This window comes from Poeciliopsis prolifica, unplaced genomic scaffold (assembly GCF_027474105.1).
Source record: "Poeciliopsis prolifica strain line A6 unplaced genomic scaffold, Auburn_PproV2 SCAFFOLD052, whole genome shotgun sequence".
In the NCBI taxonomy this organism is placed as follows: domain Eukaryota; kingdom Metazoa; phylum Chordata; class Actinopteri; order Cyprinodontiformes; family Poeciliidae; genus Poeciliopsis; species Poeciliopsis prolifica.
Window position 1 is genome coordinate 3109472 of NW_026562427.1, and position 20461 is coordinate 3129932.

Sequence of the window (20461 nt, forward strand, 5' to 3'; positions counted from 1 at the left end):
TTTCACCAAAAACTGAACGATACAGGTAGTCAGGGTGGCAAATTGGTCTCAACTCTTTCTTTTTTTTGTCTTCAAGTTCCAGAGTTTAAATGTTCATTAGAATTTGAAATTTACTGATATTTGAGAACGTGCTCTTGCATTTTTATGCCACTTTTACCATTATATGACTTGAAAATGGTCTCAAAACAACAATTTTATCATTTATCACAATAAGGGACAATTTATCGTACAGCAAAATTTGTTATTGTGACAGGCCTAGTTGCCTCACTGAAGGATGCAGTGTACAAATCTCGTTTGGAGTCTTTCTGGCTTTAGCTTTTCAAGTATTGGTAAATTGGTCCCTCTGAAAAGCTTTTTGGTATAAACGTGTGCAATCGTTGATGGCTCTCTTCATAACTCTCTGGCAAGCTATGCAGGATGTACCCTGCCTCACACCCAGAGGCAACCGGGCCTGGCTCCAGCCAAGCAACCATACAGATTATTAAGTGGTTAGAGAGAATAGATGAATAAACGGTGTTAGGTAAATCCAATATGATTCTGTCTTCTTTTAAGTTTTATAAAGACTTAACATTACAGCCTTAATGGTGTTTATAAAACAGGACTCAATGTTTATAATGTGTTTTCCCATGTTATTATGCGAAAACGTGATACCACAGGCTAATAATAAGACTGAGCTTGGAGTAGACTAGGTAGAGCGGACTCCAGGAGTTAGCTTACATTGTGCAGCACCTAATGTGTCCCCCACCACCACAAGCTTAGTGTGCCTCCCGTTTAGCCTTGTGGGTGGAATTTTATCTCCCTGCTGGTCTTCAAACAGCTCGAAATCTCTCGTTGAGGCTTTTGGAGAGCTGCTGCTGAATGGGAGGGCCAGGAGTCTGCCTCCCCCCTATTGCTACCCTGAAATGGGCTAAGCATCTTGGAGAGTGAATGGATATTTTCAGCCTCTTCACGGCAGGGAACAACAGTTCCCTTTGGGATCCCGTGGTGATGGATATGCCTGTGAGCGACTAACATTTAGCTTATTCGTATGCTGATTCTTGTTTTGCATGAACAAATTAATATTTTCCCCACAACTTACTCTCAGTCATGCAAAATTCAGATGCACAGAGCATTATGTGCAGTGAATGATGTCAGTCGTTGCATTGCATCATTTTGCTTTAATAGCAGTTGAACACACTACCACAGTTAAAAGCCTCAGCGGAAGATTAAATTCAGATCAGGGCACAAACTGTGATTAGTTCTTAGGGGGCTTTACATCAACTGTGATAAAAATGTAAGGGTGGTTTTCTTTGTTTTTGCTTTTTCTTCAATACTCTCCCAAAATATTTAAATTAGAATAGATATTTAAAACGGAATCGGGAAGCTCTGCTGTTTTTGTGATCAAAGTCCAATGACTTCCATTTCTTAAAAGCATTATTGTTGGATGGTAAAAAAAAAAAAAAAATGGAGAGAAAATACTGTAAATTATGGGAGTCTTTTGTGACCTTTTAAAGAATGTCCTGAAATACATATTGCAAGTAAACTTTAGCTTCCAAAAAGTAATACTTATAATTAGCATTAATTTTTGCTTGGTAAACTTTTCCAGTTATATTTTTTTGTCCTGCAAAGTTTAAGATTATCAAGAAAGGTAGGTCTATCTTCCTTTTTGTTACAACTTTTTTTTCTCTTATAGTAAGATGTGCAGCATTCAATTACCTGTTTTTAAGATGCAACCTTCTGTCAGCGTTAACAAAAATATATCTTTTACAAACTAGTGAATTAAACCACTCTTAATAGAAATGCTCTTAATATGTTTGGTTGGCTATGACTCAGAATGAAGACTTCCACTTTAGCTTTGCTTTTTCTAAAGTCCTACAACTAAATGAATTTGGTATATTTAGTTCTGTCGAGGTCAACTTTCAAGGTTATTCTTTTTCTAAGAAGCCCTGTCTCTGCATTATTTGAAAAAATGCTAATTAAAAAAATCCCTTCTTGCAGGTGTTTTTTATATTTTAATTAGCTTTCTTAAAATTTTACTAAATTAACCTCAGAAGTATATTTCATTGTAACCTAGGTATTTCAATTGATAACATGAATAACGAGATCACTGTTTTGTAAAACTGAAAAATAAATGATTTTTTTTTCTTTTTTGGAAAATATTTTTAGATTATAGTCTAAATGAAATAGATGGCATTTCTAATTGTTCTTAACAAGCTCTTGTTCTTAGAAAAAAATAAATAATAATAATACTGTTTCTCCTACCATTTAAATTTGTTTTTAAAATATTCGGTTAAATCGACGTCAAACTACTGGTCTATATGAAATGTAGATTTTTCAGTCCATTCACTGCAAAGACAGGACATAGATCTGTCTGCAGCGAATGTGCCAGGAAGGTTCCAAATGATTCGTAGCATATCTAATAATAGATAAACCCTAACATATATCCTCTTGATCCGTTCTGGTGGCCATGGTGGAGGAAGAGTAATAGGAACTTTAGAATCACCGTTGCTGTCTCTTTGAAGAGCATTATCATGACGAAAAACAATGGTGCAGGCTCTGTCAGGCGTAGCCGTCTTCTGATGCTTCAGCACTTTCCCATTTTTTAGGCTATTGTGTAGAAGAAGAGCGGCGGTGAGAGTTGTGCACCTGAAGTGGCAACATGAAAGGCAACGTCATTCATGTTGATGTCAGAATTGGATTGCAAAAGGACCGATGCTGTGACGTAGCATCTACACCTCAGACGTTTGTACATGAGGACCTTGTCAGTTGGAGACCAGCTCCTAAAAGAAATAGTCATGAACCATTACACTGCATACTGCTTTTCATCTGTGAATTTGTGAAGGTGATTAGTTGTACTTTGCTAGGTCAGTAAGACTGCATGAATTGAAAAAAAAACTTGATTTACTATTTCAAGGTTGTTCCATTAAGCTAACAGTTTGCTTGCTCATGTTGTGTCGCGGCTAAATCCATGTCACATCTCTTAAGCTGTGACATCCTCCTTGTAGAGGACTGATGAGTGTCCCCATTTCCACGAAAAGGTGAATGTAGTGATTTGTACCATAGATTAATAGGACAGAGGCTTGGCATTGTGGCTCAACTTTTTCCCCGGAGGTCTGTTTGGAATATTTCAACTCCAAACATAATATATTATTGACTGAATTAGCAACAGTTGTGGATCTGCAAAAGAATTCTTTATATTCTGAGCATACAGCAACTATATGCCCTTGTAGTTAGTAAGCAAGCAATGTTATTAATTTCTCTAAATCATTTGGCATAATTTTCCAAATTCCCCAGTAGTCATCTACTTTTAGGGTCCCAATAAGCAATTTATTGTCATCAGTGATTATCTGACCTGCAGTAGATAAGTTCTCATACTGTTTTTGTTTAACATTTTGATAAATTTGCTCTTATTTATGATGGTAAATGTAACTTTTTGTTACTTGTCTTACCAATAATGGACCACAACTTAGCATTAAGTAAAGCTGAGGCAGGAGTGTAGCAGGACAGAGAAACACTGCCGCCTGCAGGTCGGAGGTGGTAATCTCCTAAACCTAATGTTTTTGACTAAAAGTTAGAATAATCTTACAATTAAGCTTCAGCATGAGATAATGATTATTATTTGTTTTGTATTTTTTACGTGAATTTTCATGATTACTGAGTCACTATTACTGAAGGAACTTGTTTTTACACCAGCTAACAAGGACGTGCATGTTTCCTTATCATCCTGTCGCAGGATGATAGGTACAGAGTTGATAATTTGCCATTGCTGACTTGGCACTGAGGATGAAGGACTGGCTGTGTGAGAGAAAACCTCATGTACACAGCTGACCAAGTGAGACAGACATATCTGCTGGATTGTTGGAGGTTATTATCCCCTTCTGCTCTACTCCTTGAATGGCTCTGTTCCTTTTTCATTGAGTGTTAAGAAGGTCGAAGTCAGGCGATGCCCCTCAAGTCGAGTAACTGCTGTTATTCATTACCTGGTCCCTCAGAGTTTGAATTACTTTTTAGAGGCCTGAAACCTATTACAGCACATTAATTCCTGTATTATGGGGCAACATGATGGCAGTGACCTATATGATGAACAGGTCATTCCAAGCGACATTTGAGCTTCCTGTGACTTCTCGTCCAGATGAACAGTACTGACTTTTCCTCTGGAAAGTGGGCTGGGAGGAAAAGTACATTGACTTCTGTGGTGTGTGTGGCATCAATGAGGAGTGTGGTGACCATTAGTGAGTCCTCACTCAGCCCCCAGTACAACCATTAGACCCAGTGCAGAGGCCCTAAAGCTATGGGTCAGTGTTTTTTTGTCGATGGCTCTCAGCCAGAGGCTTCTGTTACTAATGCTGAGTGCACTTTGTTGCTGTAGCAGAGATTGGATTCTGGAAAATGGGTGTTGGGGATTAGTTGGAGAATTAACTCTTTCTTGCTTTGTGTTTACGACAGTGGACAGTTTTTTTGTTTGTTTTATTTTGTTTTTTTTTTTTCCTTTTTTGAACATGCGTCGATGTCGATGTTATGGTACACTTAAGTCGCCTCCATAGACTCAGCTGTTCCAACAGCAACACTGACTGAACAACCAGTGGAAGTGCAAAGTCAACATCTCCGAGATAACCTGGCTTATTGCCGGAAAAAAAAAGGCAATTCCTCACGAGTGAAATTCCTACCCAACAGATTAAACATAGCAACAGCATAATTTAAAAACCTTGTACTAACATAATTAATGAAATGGACTTGATGTTGAGAGGACACGTGTAAACTGATCATAAGGTACCAATTTTTTTTCTTGAACTTGGTTCAATAACTGTTAGGCTTTTGAGGTCTGGACTTGCCCCCATCTGTGGGATGTAGTGAGTACTAGCTGAGGATTTTTGAGTAAACAATACATCCTGGATGCCCTGAAAATGCTCAGGAAGTGAAAAAAGCTGAAGATTGAAGCCTCAACATCAGTACAAAAGAAAAAGTTTTTTTAGAAACCTGGAACCTCGAAAACAGATTAAAGTACAGAAGCCTGGTTTTGTTAATTTCTCTCACTGTAATTATGGCTGAAATTATGTCTTCATCTTTCTTTGTTTATTTTTAGAGCCAATTGCATTGTTTTTTCAATGGACTATGTTGTTTTTGGTCAGCAGAGGTCCATCAAACTCCTTCATGTTCCACATTTTTGCAAACTTTGCACTCGCTTATTTTATACTCATGTACACTGAACTCAGTGGAGAAAGTGTGCTTTAAATATTGTTTTGGATAATTTCATCAGATCCGGAATGAGTCACTGAAGTGCTCTAGGAACACATATTCACCATTACTGGATGTTTTCTCATAACCCACATAAAATGAGGGCACCTCTTCACAAAAACAGAAGTTAGGAAAGCGGGATGCCTGAACCAATCAAAATAAGTAGAGTCTAGTGCGTCTCAACCAATCAGAATGCAGACTATCGGTGTAGGTCCCGCCCTGCAGTATTGTTGTGTGTGCTAAACAAGAGCTGATGTCGGGAGGAGACTGCTGAGTTGTGCAGCCTGAGAGTCTTTGTAATTTAAGACGCAAAAAGTACTAATAATAATATATTATGCTAAAAGTGAACAGCTTTATTACAAGTAATTTGCAAACTAATTGATAGATTATGGCTAGAAAAGCTTGGTAAACATTATATTATTATTCTGGTCCTGTCTGTTGACATGTCATGTTTTTTTTGGTATTGTTTTAGTTTTGTTTTGGGTTTTTTTTCAGTTTTTTTTTTTTTTTTTGGGATACTGGATTTTTCCTGAGGTGGATACCCTCTTCGATTTCGATGACCAGTCTTCCCACCTAGACTTGGCGGGAAAAAAAAAATGGATTCCCTCCTTTTCAATTTGGAGTCCTGCTGCACCCTGCAGTGTGGTATAGGCCTCTATCATTCATGTCTTCACACACAGTTGTCTATGTGTAAGACCACTGAGTGACATTTTTTCACTATTGTCCTTTCATCCTGGGAATATTTGGACTGTACCATTTGAACAGGCTTTTTTTTATTAGGTACATCATAACAAACTGCTGTGCTGGAAATTCTCCTTGTGTGTTTAAGTTGAACTTGAATTGAAACTGCATTTGATCAATCTTTTTTACTATTCAGGGTGCCCCAAAAAATTTTAAACAGAGAACTAGCACTTGGCCAAATATTACTAGTCCTTTATGTATTTGGTTTTATGAAATTTTATTTTCATAAATGTGTAAGTCTTGACCAGCTTTTTAATTTTTTAATAAATGTTTTAATAAATGTTGATGACTTTTTTCCATCTTATTTAGATTGAAACATGATGTGTTTTGAGTGTTTTTTTGTTTTGCCTAGTTCATATTATCAGATTAAAAATGTTTGTCTGATTGTACAGGCCTGGTAGTAAAAGTGAAGTTGAACTAAACTTTCCAAAGAATTTGATAATTCAATCAGGATTTTACAAGGCATTATTGACATTTTCACAGCTCACTTGGACAGCCTGTTCTTAGTTAATGGAATTGTGATTTGAAAAATGCTTTTTGTTCTTATACAGATGATCTAACACATTCACATTTGATAAAAAGAAATGTGAATGAGAAAAAAAATACATTTTTAAGCGGCCAAAACTGTTCACAATCCTGAATTTAACATAACGACAAGTTTTATACACGTTTTCCAACTAATTTTGCATGTGAACAACCATGTATAATCAAAGCAGGATCATAGTTCATATATGAAAGTGGTGGCAGTCAATTAAAATAGAGAAGCAATTTCCAGACATGCAGTTCAGCTGTCCATTGACACACATATGAAGGCCTAGAAGCATGTGTGCAAGTCGCAAAGTACCAAAAAAAAGCATGCAGAGGTCTTCCAAACACACATTCATATGCGGTGTCCAGGCTGCTGGAGCAGATCTGAGTATCAGCCGCCCAGCTCTGACAGCTTATCCCGGGCCACAACGCTGAGGACAAGGGGGGGCGAGGATTAACCTCCATGTTTAATAGAAAAAGGAGGAGGTGGTAGGGCGAGAGAGCGAGAGAGAAAGAGAGAGATGGAGGGATTTAGAAGCAGTGGTGCTATTACAGGCCGTTTACAGTGAAGTGAAGGATAGCCAGTTAATCCTGTTTACTTTCTATAGTCGCTGAGGTTTCAACACGTGTATTTGCGCGTACACTGTGCTGCGTGTTGCTTTTGGACCGATGCTTTCAGACGGGTTTTCACTTCAGAGAAATGGAGGGCAGAGGAGGGATTGATTGAGTTAGGTCATGAAAAGATACAAAAGACTGAGCCACTTAATTCTTGAAGTGACCAGTGGGAACACAAACTCTTGAGATGCAGGCTGGCTTTCACATTATTCATTGGGGGAATCATGAGATTTGGACTTTGAAGGAAGTATTGCCTTTTGAAAAGACAGTTGTTACCAGAGCCAATAAGCCACCTTGTACTTCTTCTGCTTCAGTGTTGCAATGTTTACTTGGAATATAATTATACCTTGAAGTAATTCACTCAGATTTGTTCTCATAACTGGGGGATTTGTAGCTCATGTGCTCACTCAGGCAGATAACCGGAAATGTTAGTGAAAAGGTCAGTGGTTTAAGCAGCACCTGAGACCTCAGTTCAGTCGCTGTTGATGAGCGCACAAACACACCAACTCCGAGGAGACAAACACCCCATTCAGAGCAGAGAGGACAGGAAAGATAATTTATTTATTAACCAATTACTGCATCAAAGTATTTTTGCTCAGCCATGCCGTCTTTGTTCTGTATGGGCTGTCTCGAAGCTTTTCTCATACACCTGCCAAACTAACTGCTTTTAGGCACAATCATTCTCGTGAAACGATCGTCTCTGCCGGGAATGAGCTTAAATCCGTTTCGCCTCGCTATCATTTGGTCGCTCAGAGTTCCCCTAATCAGAATGGATACATTTTAGAGCTCACTCTATTATTTAGACTATTAATGGCCATTGTTCCCGATCTGATGGCAGAGAGGGATGACTGAGGCCCTGCAAGATGGCAGCTCATATTTTAACTTATTAAAATCAGAGACGGCGCCGAGAAAGAAAACAAAGGCCTGCTCCAAATGAAGCGACTTCTACAAGGTTAAAACATGCACAGATCTTGCACTTGTCAACAATAATTAAAGAAGAAGGCATTCAGAAGTTTATGAAGGATTCTGGGTGGAACTGGAGTAGAATCACTGAATGCTTTATTACATTAATTAAAGGTTAGCCAAGTTGAGAGCAGAAATAACCTGGAAAAAAAGGTGATCAGTGTTTCACAATGATTGAGGTTTGGTGTGTTGTTTGTTTTAATCTTGAAGAATAAAGTTTCATTTTCCCAGGAGTAATTTTGTCTTTAAAGACAGCGTGCACTTGAAAAAACTATATATATTTGGCCATAGAGCTGTGTCCAAAGACATTATGGACAAACTATGATATAATTTTTTGATATGTTTGAATAAAAATACCATGTCTGTAAGGAATTAATGTTATTTACATCAGTTAAATATATATATATATATATATATATATATATATATATATATATATATATATATATATATATATATATATATATATATATATATGATTTATTTTACATGAGGTTAATTTCTTTCATTTAATGAAAAATCTTATTTATACAACTGCAGAAATAGCAAAGAAAATTATTGCATCAACATTTTCTCATTTATTTCTTTATTTGACATTGAAAGAGTCTGAAATAAAAATGTACTCTTTTTTTTGCAAAGTTATGCGAAGTTATCAAAAGGAAATGATCTTACCAAAGTAGCAATAGGTCAGGTTGTAGTGAGTCTGTAGAAAAATACATATATTGCTAAAGTGATATATAATGAGTCAAACACAGTGTTTTAGTAAATTGTCACATTTTCAATCTAACTGAAACTGGAAATGTTCATATCTGTGGGATACAATGCTAGATGAGTGGATATTTCTTGTCTCGTTTCCGTTCTTTTAATTATAGAGGTTTTGTGTTATGACACTAAAGTTGCACTGGTTGAAACCACCGACTGTTTCAATGCGGCCCATCAGCTTCAATCTGTCAATCTGCTCTAAGTGTGCCAAAAGTGATGTAAACTTTTGGATTTTGCGACAGGCTGTCGTTTATAAAATGGCATAAAGATGATATATTCCTGTGCTCCTTCAGGCATCTTTTTTTTTTTCTTTTTTTTTTTTTTTTAGTCTCTCAGCATACTCACAATGTTCCTTTACTTCCAGGAATTGTTTGTCTGCAGAAGCAGGGATAGACATAACAACAATCTCCTGAAAAAGTAGATGTTCAGACTTGCTTCTTAGAAAAGCTCGCATATAACAGTGATTTCTTCCTTTCCTTAAAATGTTACCTGGGGTCTTGGCTTCCGAAGAAACTAAAACTGTTTTAGTGGAAATGTTTTGGCTTTTCAATAGTATTCATTGCCCAAAAGCATTCTAATAAGAAGTATATGGAATTTTATTTATTTATTTTTTTTTATATCTCATTTGTTTTGGGATTTGTTAGAGTGAAAATTCAGATGCATACAGTCTGAAGAAAATGTAAAATGTCCGTGTCTCAGTAAAATCAGAGAAAACTTTGAATACAACCAGTAACCACCACGCTCTTCTGTTTTGAATAGAATGAATGGAGCTTCCAAGAATTAATCTATTTTTTTCTTTTAAATTCTAAGTCTGTTATAGATTTTTGCAATATCAAGTGTGAAACAAGTTCTTAGAACATGCTTTTGAAACATGAGATTTGAATAAGGTAGATTTTGTTTGTGGGTGGATCATTTCTTTTAATACAGCTACATGTTTTGAATTTGTCCGCTGCTATAAAATTGGTGTTGACTTATTTTCCCTCCTCTGGCAGAACCTGCAACACTTCCACTTAAAATATAATCTTTAAAGAGCCAAGACATTATGGAATACTCATAAAATTCCCAGGTCTCTGGTAGAGAAACATCGCAGAACCTCAGTTATATGTATATATTTTTAAATTATTGCCCTGACAGATGTGGTCATGTTTAGGGAAGTATTATCCTAAACATGGAGAGATTTCTTATCATATGCCTTTCTTTCTTGTTTTGTTTTGTTTGTTTGTTTTTTGGTTTTTTTCACCCTTTTGAAGGGCTCTGAAAAAAAAATAGCACATGTGTTAAATCATCTTCATAACCACAGGAGATATTACCAAAGTAGATACAGTTTCAGTTAAGGTTATTTTATAGGGATGAATTGGGGTAGTGAGGTATCGGTGATGTTATTTTCTTTTTTTTTTTATATAACCTACTCTTTTTAATATCAGAGTTTTCCCCTCTGAATAAATGTGCTCAAATTAAATATTGGGTTCTTGATTTTTCTGATGAACTATATTACGCTATGTATTTTCTTTTTCTGGTTTTAAATGTAGTTCTGCCATTAAGCTGTACGTGAGTATAGAAATACCCCTCTGTGTGAAGCCTGATGCAGACTTTGTGATGCATGTGGCAAAGATGCAGATAGACTCTGGATTCAAGTTGTCTAGGGCGCATCCCCATTGAGGGTGCATTAACAAGAGCACTGATGTGTGAGACGTGTTGATGGAGAATTGAGGAAGAAAGATGTAAGGGGAATGGGATGAGTAACCTAGAGAGGCGGGGAAGGAAACGGAGAGGTTGGTACGGCGGAATGGGTGGGAAAGAAGAGAGGGGAAGTCTCAGTGAGAGGAGATAAGTAGGTTAAACTTCCTGAGCTGAAAATAGCTATCTTTTCTATCAAGCTGCCCATGGGGAACTGGCCATATACAGCAAAACCTCAACACTCTTGCACTAATCTGTAGTCACTGTGTTTCACGGTCAAACATTCTGACCAGCAGCAATGTATTATCACAGTTTTCCTTTAAGGGCATAACATTTCTGCGGTAGAAAGTAGCCTGGGGGCTTCAGGGTTTGTGTGGGTAATCTGTTTCCATTTATTTACATTTTTTGTACAGTTTTTTTACATCATCACGTGATTCTTCGAATCTCATTTTTGATGTACAATTTATGCATGCCAGTTTTAAATTGCAACCAAAGAACTATGAGGAGTTCTAAGATTATCTCCTAACGTGCTTTGAATACAGTAAAGTGTGGCATCTCAGAAATGCTAACGTATTAAAAAAGGGGATCTTTCAAGTGCATATTTAAGCACTTCCTATTTATATCAATGTCTATACCCCTTGAATTTTTCTTGTATTTGCTGAAAATGCAAATGTCTGCATGTGTTTTTTTGTGATAGAACGACTGATAGTACTGCAGAATTGTGAAGTGAAAAGAAAGTAATTCATGGTTTGGACTTTTATTTTATTTCTTGCTAAATAAAAATCATAATATTTTAGGTCACCTATGTTTTCCGCCATGCTGTGCGAGTACTTTGTAGAACCATCCTTCACAGTAGCTTCAAGCCCCAGATTATCCTTTGGATTGGTGTCTGAACTTTGACTGGGACATGTCAACACCTTAGCATGCTTTGATCAGTCCTATAAGTGCTTTGTGTGTTTGGACTGGGTTTTGTCCCAATATTTATTTTCCCAATTTACTGTTATTTCTAATCAATTTCCTAGTGCTACTGAAGAAAAGCAACCCCACAGCATGGTGTAGGTAGCAGTGTGTTTCACTGTTTTAAAGAGGTGTGCAATGTTAGTTCTCTATTGCACAAAGCTTTACATTTAGATCAAAAATGTTAGTTTTGGTCTCATCTGACCAGAGCATCTTCTGGTGCACGTTTGTTCGGTCTGAAAGGTTTATCCTGTTTGCAAACGATGAAAAAGACAAAATGGATTCTTGTAATAACTTTTTTTAGCAGTCTTCCATAAAGGTCAGGTTTGTGGAGTGCATGGCTAATAGATATCCCTGTAACCGATTCTCTCACCCGAGCCATTGATCTCTGCAGCTTCTCTAGAGTAACCATTCATCTCTGACACATTTCTACTTTCCTTCCGCAGCCTGTCAGTTTAGGTGGACGACCATGTCTTGGCATGCCATACTTTTCTGTTTTCAACTGTTGAATTAAATTCATTTGGAATATTCAGAGGTTGGAGTTTTCTTTTATAACCATGCTGTACACCTTTCCATAACACTATCATCGACCTCTGTGGTGCAGTCCTTGGACTTCATGCTGCCTAAGGTGGATACTAGGATTATGATGTTCAAATATTTTTATTTGACTAGATATGCAGCAATCTTTTTCTATATTTATACTGCCACCCCCCCATTTCACACTAATTAACTACTGTTCCTCTATAATTTAAATTCAATTAAGTTTGCTCCAGTTGATGTTGCCTAATATGACAAAATGTGGGGGTGGGGGCACCTTTAACGGGAAATTGATACACTCGCTAGACGCTGCACACTTTTCATTCAACATGCGTTTACGGTCTGATCTGTTGGATTTGTAAAAGGCATTTTGACCTTCTTCTCTACATAAAATCAAACACAATTATTCTCTCTTGTTTCTCCCTCTCCCTTTGGCACTTCCCAATTTCCCGAAGCAGATGCTTTTCATATGCCCCCTTTCGTTTCTTTCGTGGTTCTCTTTTCTTGTGAGACGGTTTTGATTATGTTTCACCTCCGTTCTCCCACTTGTGTGTTTTTGTGTGTATGCCGTATTGGTATTCCAACCTATTCCACTTTCCTCTGGAGAAATTGGCTTCCTTTGATGGGGCAGGGGAAAAAAAAAAACACTAAAAGGGAAGCTTTGACTTTCTGTTGCTTTTTCTTCTTCTTCCCTACCCTCCTCATTCCTTTCACGTACTTGTCTTTAACTCTTCCTGTTCCATTTCCCTGTGAATTTCTTCACCATTCATTCTTTTTTAGGTTGCATTCCTGGATTCTTTCTAAAAAAGATAAAGAGGTCACCTTTCTTGCATCAGTCTTGTGAGTTTTACTCGTCTTTGGGAAGACAAAGGCACACATTGCCTCACGTATTTCAGTTAGAATATTTTCAATTAAATTTGATGTTAAAGACATCATATGTGGGTTTTTTTTTTATCAAAAGCATTGTATCTTAAGTTTAACTGCGACTGAAATCTTAAGCTGAACAAATGTAAAGCCTATTTGGGTATGAGTAGGGTGTATGATTTACATGTAGATTAATTACGTTTTCATCCTTTTGAAGATGCATATTGAGAGCAAAATTGTGCTGAAAAAATGTTTTCTGAATTGCTTAATTGTTTTTAATCTTCTAATTGTATTAAACCCTTTAACATAGACAGAAAAACATGATAATTCAGGTACACAAAAAGGAACACAAAGCTTTTTACAATATTCTTACATGGTGATGACTGACAGTTGGGAAAAAGTATGTCTTCATGTGTCAGTCATTGTAATCAACAGTAGATTGAAATCATCAGTGTCCATGTACATGGGAGCAAGACATTTTTTGTAGGGTATGACACATTGGTCAGGATGGTTGCTTGTAGTTTTAATAAAGGGACAACTTTTGGAGAAGTGTAATTGCATGTCATTATCTAACTCCATTCATTGTAACACTCTTGTAATTCTAATTAAAGGTAATTGCCTGTAATTTGCAGGAGTCGTTAAAAGGATTAAAACTCAGGGACTGGAAGAGTTAATAGAGTCTGTAAAAGCGAAGCAGTAATTTGGAAGCCTGACAAGACTATCTGTTTCATTGTCTGGACATTCCAGTTTCAAAAAACATGCATTTTTGTCCAATTTGTGAGAACAATATTGACTGATTAATGCTCATTTTGTAGACTCATAGCTACAAAGTCATCTGATAAATTCTGTAGATGACGGGACTCTGAAAGTCTGACCTGTAATGAATGAAAACCAATTGTGAGAGTACAGTCCCTTGTGGTGCTCCTGTGCTGCTGACCGCCTGATCAAACACAACCCTTCAACCTCACAAATTGTGGCCTGTGTGTCAGGTTTGACAAACATGTGTCCCCTGGAGATTCTATAGTAGTTCACAGTTTTGACAGAATGTGATCAATTAAAAGAGGAAGGAATCCTCAAAGGACCGCTTGCTTTGTGCAAATGACCCTGACATTGTGAAAGAAGGTGCATGTCGGTATCTCCAAGACTTTCTTGAGGAAAGAAGTCGGGTCAACACGTCTGAAGTCATTTAAACGTCCAGATGAATGGACTAAATAAATAATACTGGTGTGGGCAACAAGGGAATTTAGACTCCATTCACCTGGATCGATAAATATTAGCAGAGCACGAATCCATTCATCCATCTCTGTTCGTCCAGCTATCATCTTTACCAATGACTTCTTAAGGTAATAGAGCAAAATTAATGTGTTGCATGCTTTGTTCTGCACAGCAATCAAAAAACAATTATAAGCAATGCTGCAATGTATTGTGATTTGTATTGCTACTAGCTTTGAGAAAAGGCAACAGCAACACAACTATCAATCATAAACTTATGTTGTATTTTTGCAAACTGATGTTGGGAAGGTCAAGCTCCATTTTTATGCAGTGGTTCCTTGTTTTTTACTGAAAGACTGTTAACTTGGACCGTTTACTCTGATCTATTATCTGTTTAAATTTGATGCTTCATCTAACTGCATCGGTTCCTGTTGATGAAGTCCATCCATTCTTGGACTTAATAAGACTTTGTTTTGAGTTTGGACTTTGTGCTATTCTTCTAGATGTTTTTTCTTCCTCAGCTAATTTTTAATGTCCCCTTTCAATTTGTATTCAAAACACAAACATTTGATTTCATATTTTTGTGTATCAAATGATATACCAACCAATGTGTTATTTCCTAGCAAAGAAGAAGAAACCGTCTCTAAATTTGTCTGCAATTTTAATTTTGACCATTTTTTTTTCTTGAAATAAGATTCCATAAAAATGAGGCATCTGCTATGTTTCCATCTCTTTTTCTGTCTTCCTGTGTCTTTGTGTTGTGCAGTTTCATGTCGCCCAGCTGGAATACTTCTAAACATTAAACAAATATATTTGTTTGGTTATTTTACACATGTATTAACATTTTGAGTTTCCTTTTTGAGTGCAAATAGAAACAAAATGTTTAATCAATGAGAAGTTTTAAACATTGCATAAAGGCAATTTTAAAAAAATAATTTCAACCAACAATTTTATGGGCAAAACTGCTAACTCCACAGTTGTTTAGCAAATAGTTACTGACATCCTCTGGAGGAAGGTTAAGCAAAATGTGCACAAGCAACACTGTCCTCTGTTTTGCAAGGATAGTGACGCAAAGTCCATACCAGAGTGTTGGGGCCATCAGATGATGTGGAGTGCGACTAACATGCCCTGTAGGACAACATATTATCGAATTTTCACTGTCTGTACAGCTCTTTTCATCAAAATGATCATTCTAGAAATACATCATGTTATGTATAATAAATCTTTGAGCAACATTTTCTGAGTTAATTTACTGAAACAAATTAATCTTCACATTATATACCAATTCATTGAGATGCACTTGTAAAATGAGCCGGGCCTTCATTCTCTGTTGACCAAAGTAGAAAAAACTGATACGCTAATTATTAACCGGCCTTCTCCTCTGTCCTTGTGTTTCAGGACATGGGTCCTACCAGCATGCCCTCAGTGCCCCTTATGGTGGGCTGTGGAGTGTCCTGCACTGCTCTCCTCATCCTGCTGCTCATCTACGCTGCCTTTTGGAGGTGACTGCATGCGCACACATTTAATAGTGACACCTACATCTGTATTTTACACATTTCCTGTTTGCACAAAGCAAATTTTCTTTTCAGGTTTTTGCCATTGCAAATTGTAAAAAAAAGCCTAATTTGTGTCCATCAGCTATGGCGACAAAAAAAAAAAAAAAAAGACAGAGGCGTAAAAAAGAACAAAATAATCCAGAGGGGGTTGATCACTGGCATTTCCCTTCTTTGATTCCTTTATTTCTCTTTTACTAATACTCTTTACAGGTGCCAAAATCAATCTGATGACTAAGCTGTCTTGGAAACGAGAAAAAGAAAAAGATCTATGGAGCTTTGAATGTGACTTTTTAAATCTTTCTAATCTTCTGCTCCTAAGGTATATCCGGTCAGAGAGATCGATCATCTTGGTCAACTTTTGCTTCTCCATCCTGGCCTCCAATTTACTGATTCTGCTCGGACAATCTCAAACACTCAACAAGGTAAAGCACTCTTCATATATATATATATATATATATATATATATATATATATATATATATATATATATATATATATATATATATATATATATATATATATATATATATATATATATATATATAAAAACAGACCTTTATCTATGATGGTCACAAATTCAAATATGCCTATTTTAATAGCTTTGAAAACAAAAGGGAAACAACTTACAGGATTTAGAGCTTAATACAGTGGAGGTTTCAAAGCAGCATGCTGACATTTTTGGCAAACCCCTCTCTGAGCTGTCTGACTAAGCAAGCCTTCACCGTGTGGCAGTCAGGATCGATCTAGCTGAAGAACACAGCAAAGCCACCTTCAACATTAAAGAACAAAGAGTGCTCTTGATTAGATTGCCGTTTTCGATTACCTACTGTTTTGTTCTGTGGAAGTTTCACTTGTTTTCTCCTTATTTGATGCCTTTACTAGTTTCTCTATGCATTTGTGTGTTTTTGTAAGGAATCTGTGTTTTTTTTCTTGCTTTAAGTTCTTGCTTACTTCTTGCCTTGCTGCAGGGGCTGTGTACTGTGACTGCTGCTTTCCTGCATTTCTTCTTCTTGGCATCCTTCTGCTGGGTGCTAACTGAGGCATGGCAGTCCTACCTGGCTGTCATTGGCAAAACAAGGTCACGCATCATTCGCAAGCGTTTTCTGTGCCTCGGCTGGGGTAAGTATACACGTGCTCGATCCATTCCACGTTATATATTTGTCTGAACCTCGTTTATGATTGCGCTTGACTCCTGATGCCTGCTCACCATAAAATATGTATGCAGTTGCTCATGTTGAAGATACAACAAGCATAGACACAACTTGTTCAATGAACTGCTGTATTCATAGCAGCCTTTTTTAAATAGCTAACCTTCAATCTGAAAGACAAAACCTATTTCTGAACATATTTGAATGTTGGTGTGACAATACAGTTGAACTTGATTGATTTTGCAGTCTGTCAGTAATGGTGGTTGAGTGAATCCATCCATTCTCAAAGAATTCTGATTGTGTAAAATCCAATAACTTTAGAAACACAACTGATCGAAAGCTTGTCAACTCTTACCTGAAGGTTTGATAACGTATAAGCTGATACCCATTGATTTCTCACCTGTAAGCTACTTGTCTATAATTAGTGTTGAGTATAAATAATAAATCTGTGTTTTCCTCTATCTCTTTTAGCGATTTGGATGCTTGTATATGCACAGGCATTGAGCACACCTACGCAGAGCTAATGTTACAGAAAATTACATGCTAGGGAACGCTCTCTTCAGGGTGTTGCTTAGGGGCAGGCCACCAAAGAGAACTAGTTATTACATGCCATTTTGCTCTGTTAGCCCATAAGGATAGCATGAATAAATGGGCTGGTGATATATTGCTAGTGTTGAGAAATGGAATTCATGAATTCATGATTCTTCAACCTCATACACCAAGAACCTAAATGGAGAAAGGATGATTCTCCGATATTAGTATGTGTGAATAAATAGTCAGTGGGACCAGAGGAATGTTTTACAAGCATTGGTGTAATGGTTGTGGACTAAGAGTGATAGGGACCTCACCCAGGACACTTTTCACCCAAGATCTTCTACTGGTTGCTTGTCACCAAAGTGTTTCTCGACCAAATTGAAATACATTACATTGTTATTGATCCCATGATGACTGGAGCAGCAACAAATTTGATTTCAGGACTTTTGAAGTCTTTTTGAAGTATGGGGACAAAAAGGGAGTAGACCACTGTATTTCAGATACCATGGAGTTGTTAAAATCATTTACTTTTTTCCACTTTACAAACTCTATATAGAATATAATATTATAGAACAACACTAACTTATTCATTGTGTATTTAGATATAATCAGTACTTTAAGGAGACACATTTCATCCAATGCTTTTTGAAGGATAGATCTCCATCAGTTTTACACATCTTCCCATTCTGCCTTGGAGACTTAAAGTAAAATTTAAAAAAATCTGTCTACATATTTTTTGGCTTGGAATTTTACTTCACTAAAAGTAAAGGCACATGAATGCTTTGGAATCTAAGTGATTGCATTTTAGCATTGTAGCTTTGGCTGTATTTTGCTGCACCCATAAACCCTCACTAGTTTTCCCTGACCATGCAAACAAAACAAAAAGCATTTTCTCTCAGAAACACAAGATGACAGTGAGATGTGTAGCATTGTGTTCAATCACATCTTGCATTGTAAGTCAAACATGTAAAACTTTGTTTCATCTGACTAAAGTCTTTTTCACCACTGTATGTTGGTTAATCGCAAATACGTTACATCTTTAGCTGTAATATGGGGAAAATATGAAGACCTCCAAAGACCATCCACCCATCCATTCATAAATATGATTAGAATTAAAATTGCTTTGAGATGATTCAAACCCCTCTGTTCATGTTTGTGTTGTTTACCAACCAGGCTTAATTTTTTCTGAGATTTTTAGAGCTACGCTGAAATAGCAATGAGAATAAGTGCTTTTTTCTCGTTTTCATAAAGTGTGGTAGTGGGGTGATGAGGCAGACGTGGTGGATCCAAGTTGGAGTGAATGATGACAGTTTAATAATAAAAAAAACAATACAAAACAGTCCAAAATCCAGGCAGCTCAGCTGAGCTGAAGCCTGATAGAAACTGGAACAAAAGGGCAGACAGCCAGCCAGACTGGAACGACTCATACGACAATGACCCGACGGAGACACAGAAACACGGGTGACATTAAATACACAAGAGGTAATCAGGGAACGAGACACACCAGGGAGGAATCAAGGTGGAAGACAGAATAACACGGAGAACCCAGAAACTCAAAATGAACACACAGAGAAACACAGAACATGACACTCTGAGAGTTTCAGTAGTTGGAGTTGCTGCTTGATAGAACCAGTCTATTTCAAAAACTAAATTAGCATCTATTATTCCAGAACATATTCGACAATACTTTCACTATATACTTCTGTAAATAACAAAACTTTCTCTTGCTACTTTTAGTGGACTTCTATCCTGTCCCTGTGTCCCACTGCAAATAATTACAGTTTTCTGAATTGGGTGCTGATTGAAGCTGTGTCATGTGAGGTGCATTAGTGATGGAGGGCAGCAAGACCGGCTTGTTTCAGAATGGAAATGTAACCGCTTATTATCTTGCAGTGTTGAAATTGTTGCCCGTATTATGCTTAACAATCTTCATTCCCTGCATTCTCATTATACACTATTCGTCGGCTCTATAAGCAATTATTTACTGCTTTGTGTCCCAAAAGCCATATTTACACTTCCTAATGCATTTTCCTCATTCACACGCGCCAAGAAAGGACAAGAAAGCACTGCTCACTGAGAGTGCACAGTGCCGCTATTCATCCGTATGTCACCTTTTTCGTTCACCTTCCATGTTACTCCATTATGCCGTCTCCTCAGTGTTGTACAACCAGGTGCAACATGGACGGAGAATGTTCGGTGTATAATCAAAAGGTATGATAACATCTGCACAACACGGGGAGATGCTTCAAGATAGGCCTGGAAATTACAACACTGCACCATCCCTACACACACCCACACGGACACAATCTGCTCATTTCACTCAGTATTGATCCCAGCAGTCTAATCTGCCAAGTCACTGATGCCCTTACCTGATAGAGGCAGAGAATGTATAGACTGCTCCACGGTCGCAGATGGGGAGATACTGACACAGAGAGAGGGAGGAGGGCGTGGGCTGGTGGCTGCGGCACGTTCCTCCCAGACGCACATGACACGCATGAAACATTTGGGTAGAACGGAGAGGATCAAATGTTTTATCCTTCTTCCGTCCATTTTGCAATTTTCCCAGCAAATTATGCGATTGAAATCTGTTGCCAAGGAGAAAGGAGATTTTTAGGGTGAAACTGGATTTGGGTCGGAGCCAGATACGTATATGCATAGGTGTGAGTGTGTTTGTGTGTTCACCGCATTATACAAGTAAACGCCAGATTGATGTTGTTGACTAACTGAGACTCGGTGCAGGCTGCTTGGTGGACAGACTTGGCTCTCGACCATCTTATTTGTTAAAGTTAATGTGACTTTTTCTAATTGCTTTTCATTACCAGCCATAATCACAGCTTTGTTAATTACGAGAATATTTCAGAGCCAAACCCATTACGGGCGCCGCGATGTTCCTTCTTTTGCACGCAGGCGATCTGCAGCAGTCACGCTTACTTTTCATTTACAGAGAGACAGACAGATTGAGCTGCACATTACATGGAATGTTGCTTTTTTGTCAAATATTTCCCAACTTTTCGCCTGTGCACACAATTTTTTTTTGAAAGCACTTTTTTGAAAATACATAGAATTTGATCAAATGTGGAACAAGTTCAAATAGCATGTGTGTAGACACATTGCCATGTCTATTAGTGTTTTTAAGGGAGCATATGCACAACA

At 37.4% G+C, this 20461-nt stretch overlaps 1 protein-coding gene across 2 annotated transcripts in view; it reads left to right on the plus strand.

Moving 5' to 3' along the window:
• Positions 1-20461, plus strand: part of adgrb2 (adhesion G protein-coupled receptor B2) — a 241880-nt gene that overhangs the window by 169568 nt on the left and 51851 nt on the right. For both annotated transcript variants that reach the window (XM_055058814.1, XM_055058815.1), the window contains 3 exons: positions 15469-15572; positions 15946-16048; positions 16595-16745. In XM_055058814.1, coding sequence (XP_054914789.1) covers positions 15469-15572; positions 15946-16048; positions 16595-16745 — 358 coding nt within the window. The remainder of the gene's footprint in view (positions 1-15468; positions 15573-15945; positions 16049-16594; positions 16746-20461) is intronic.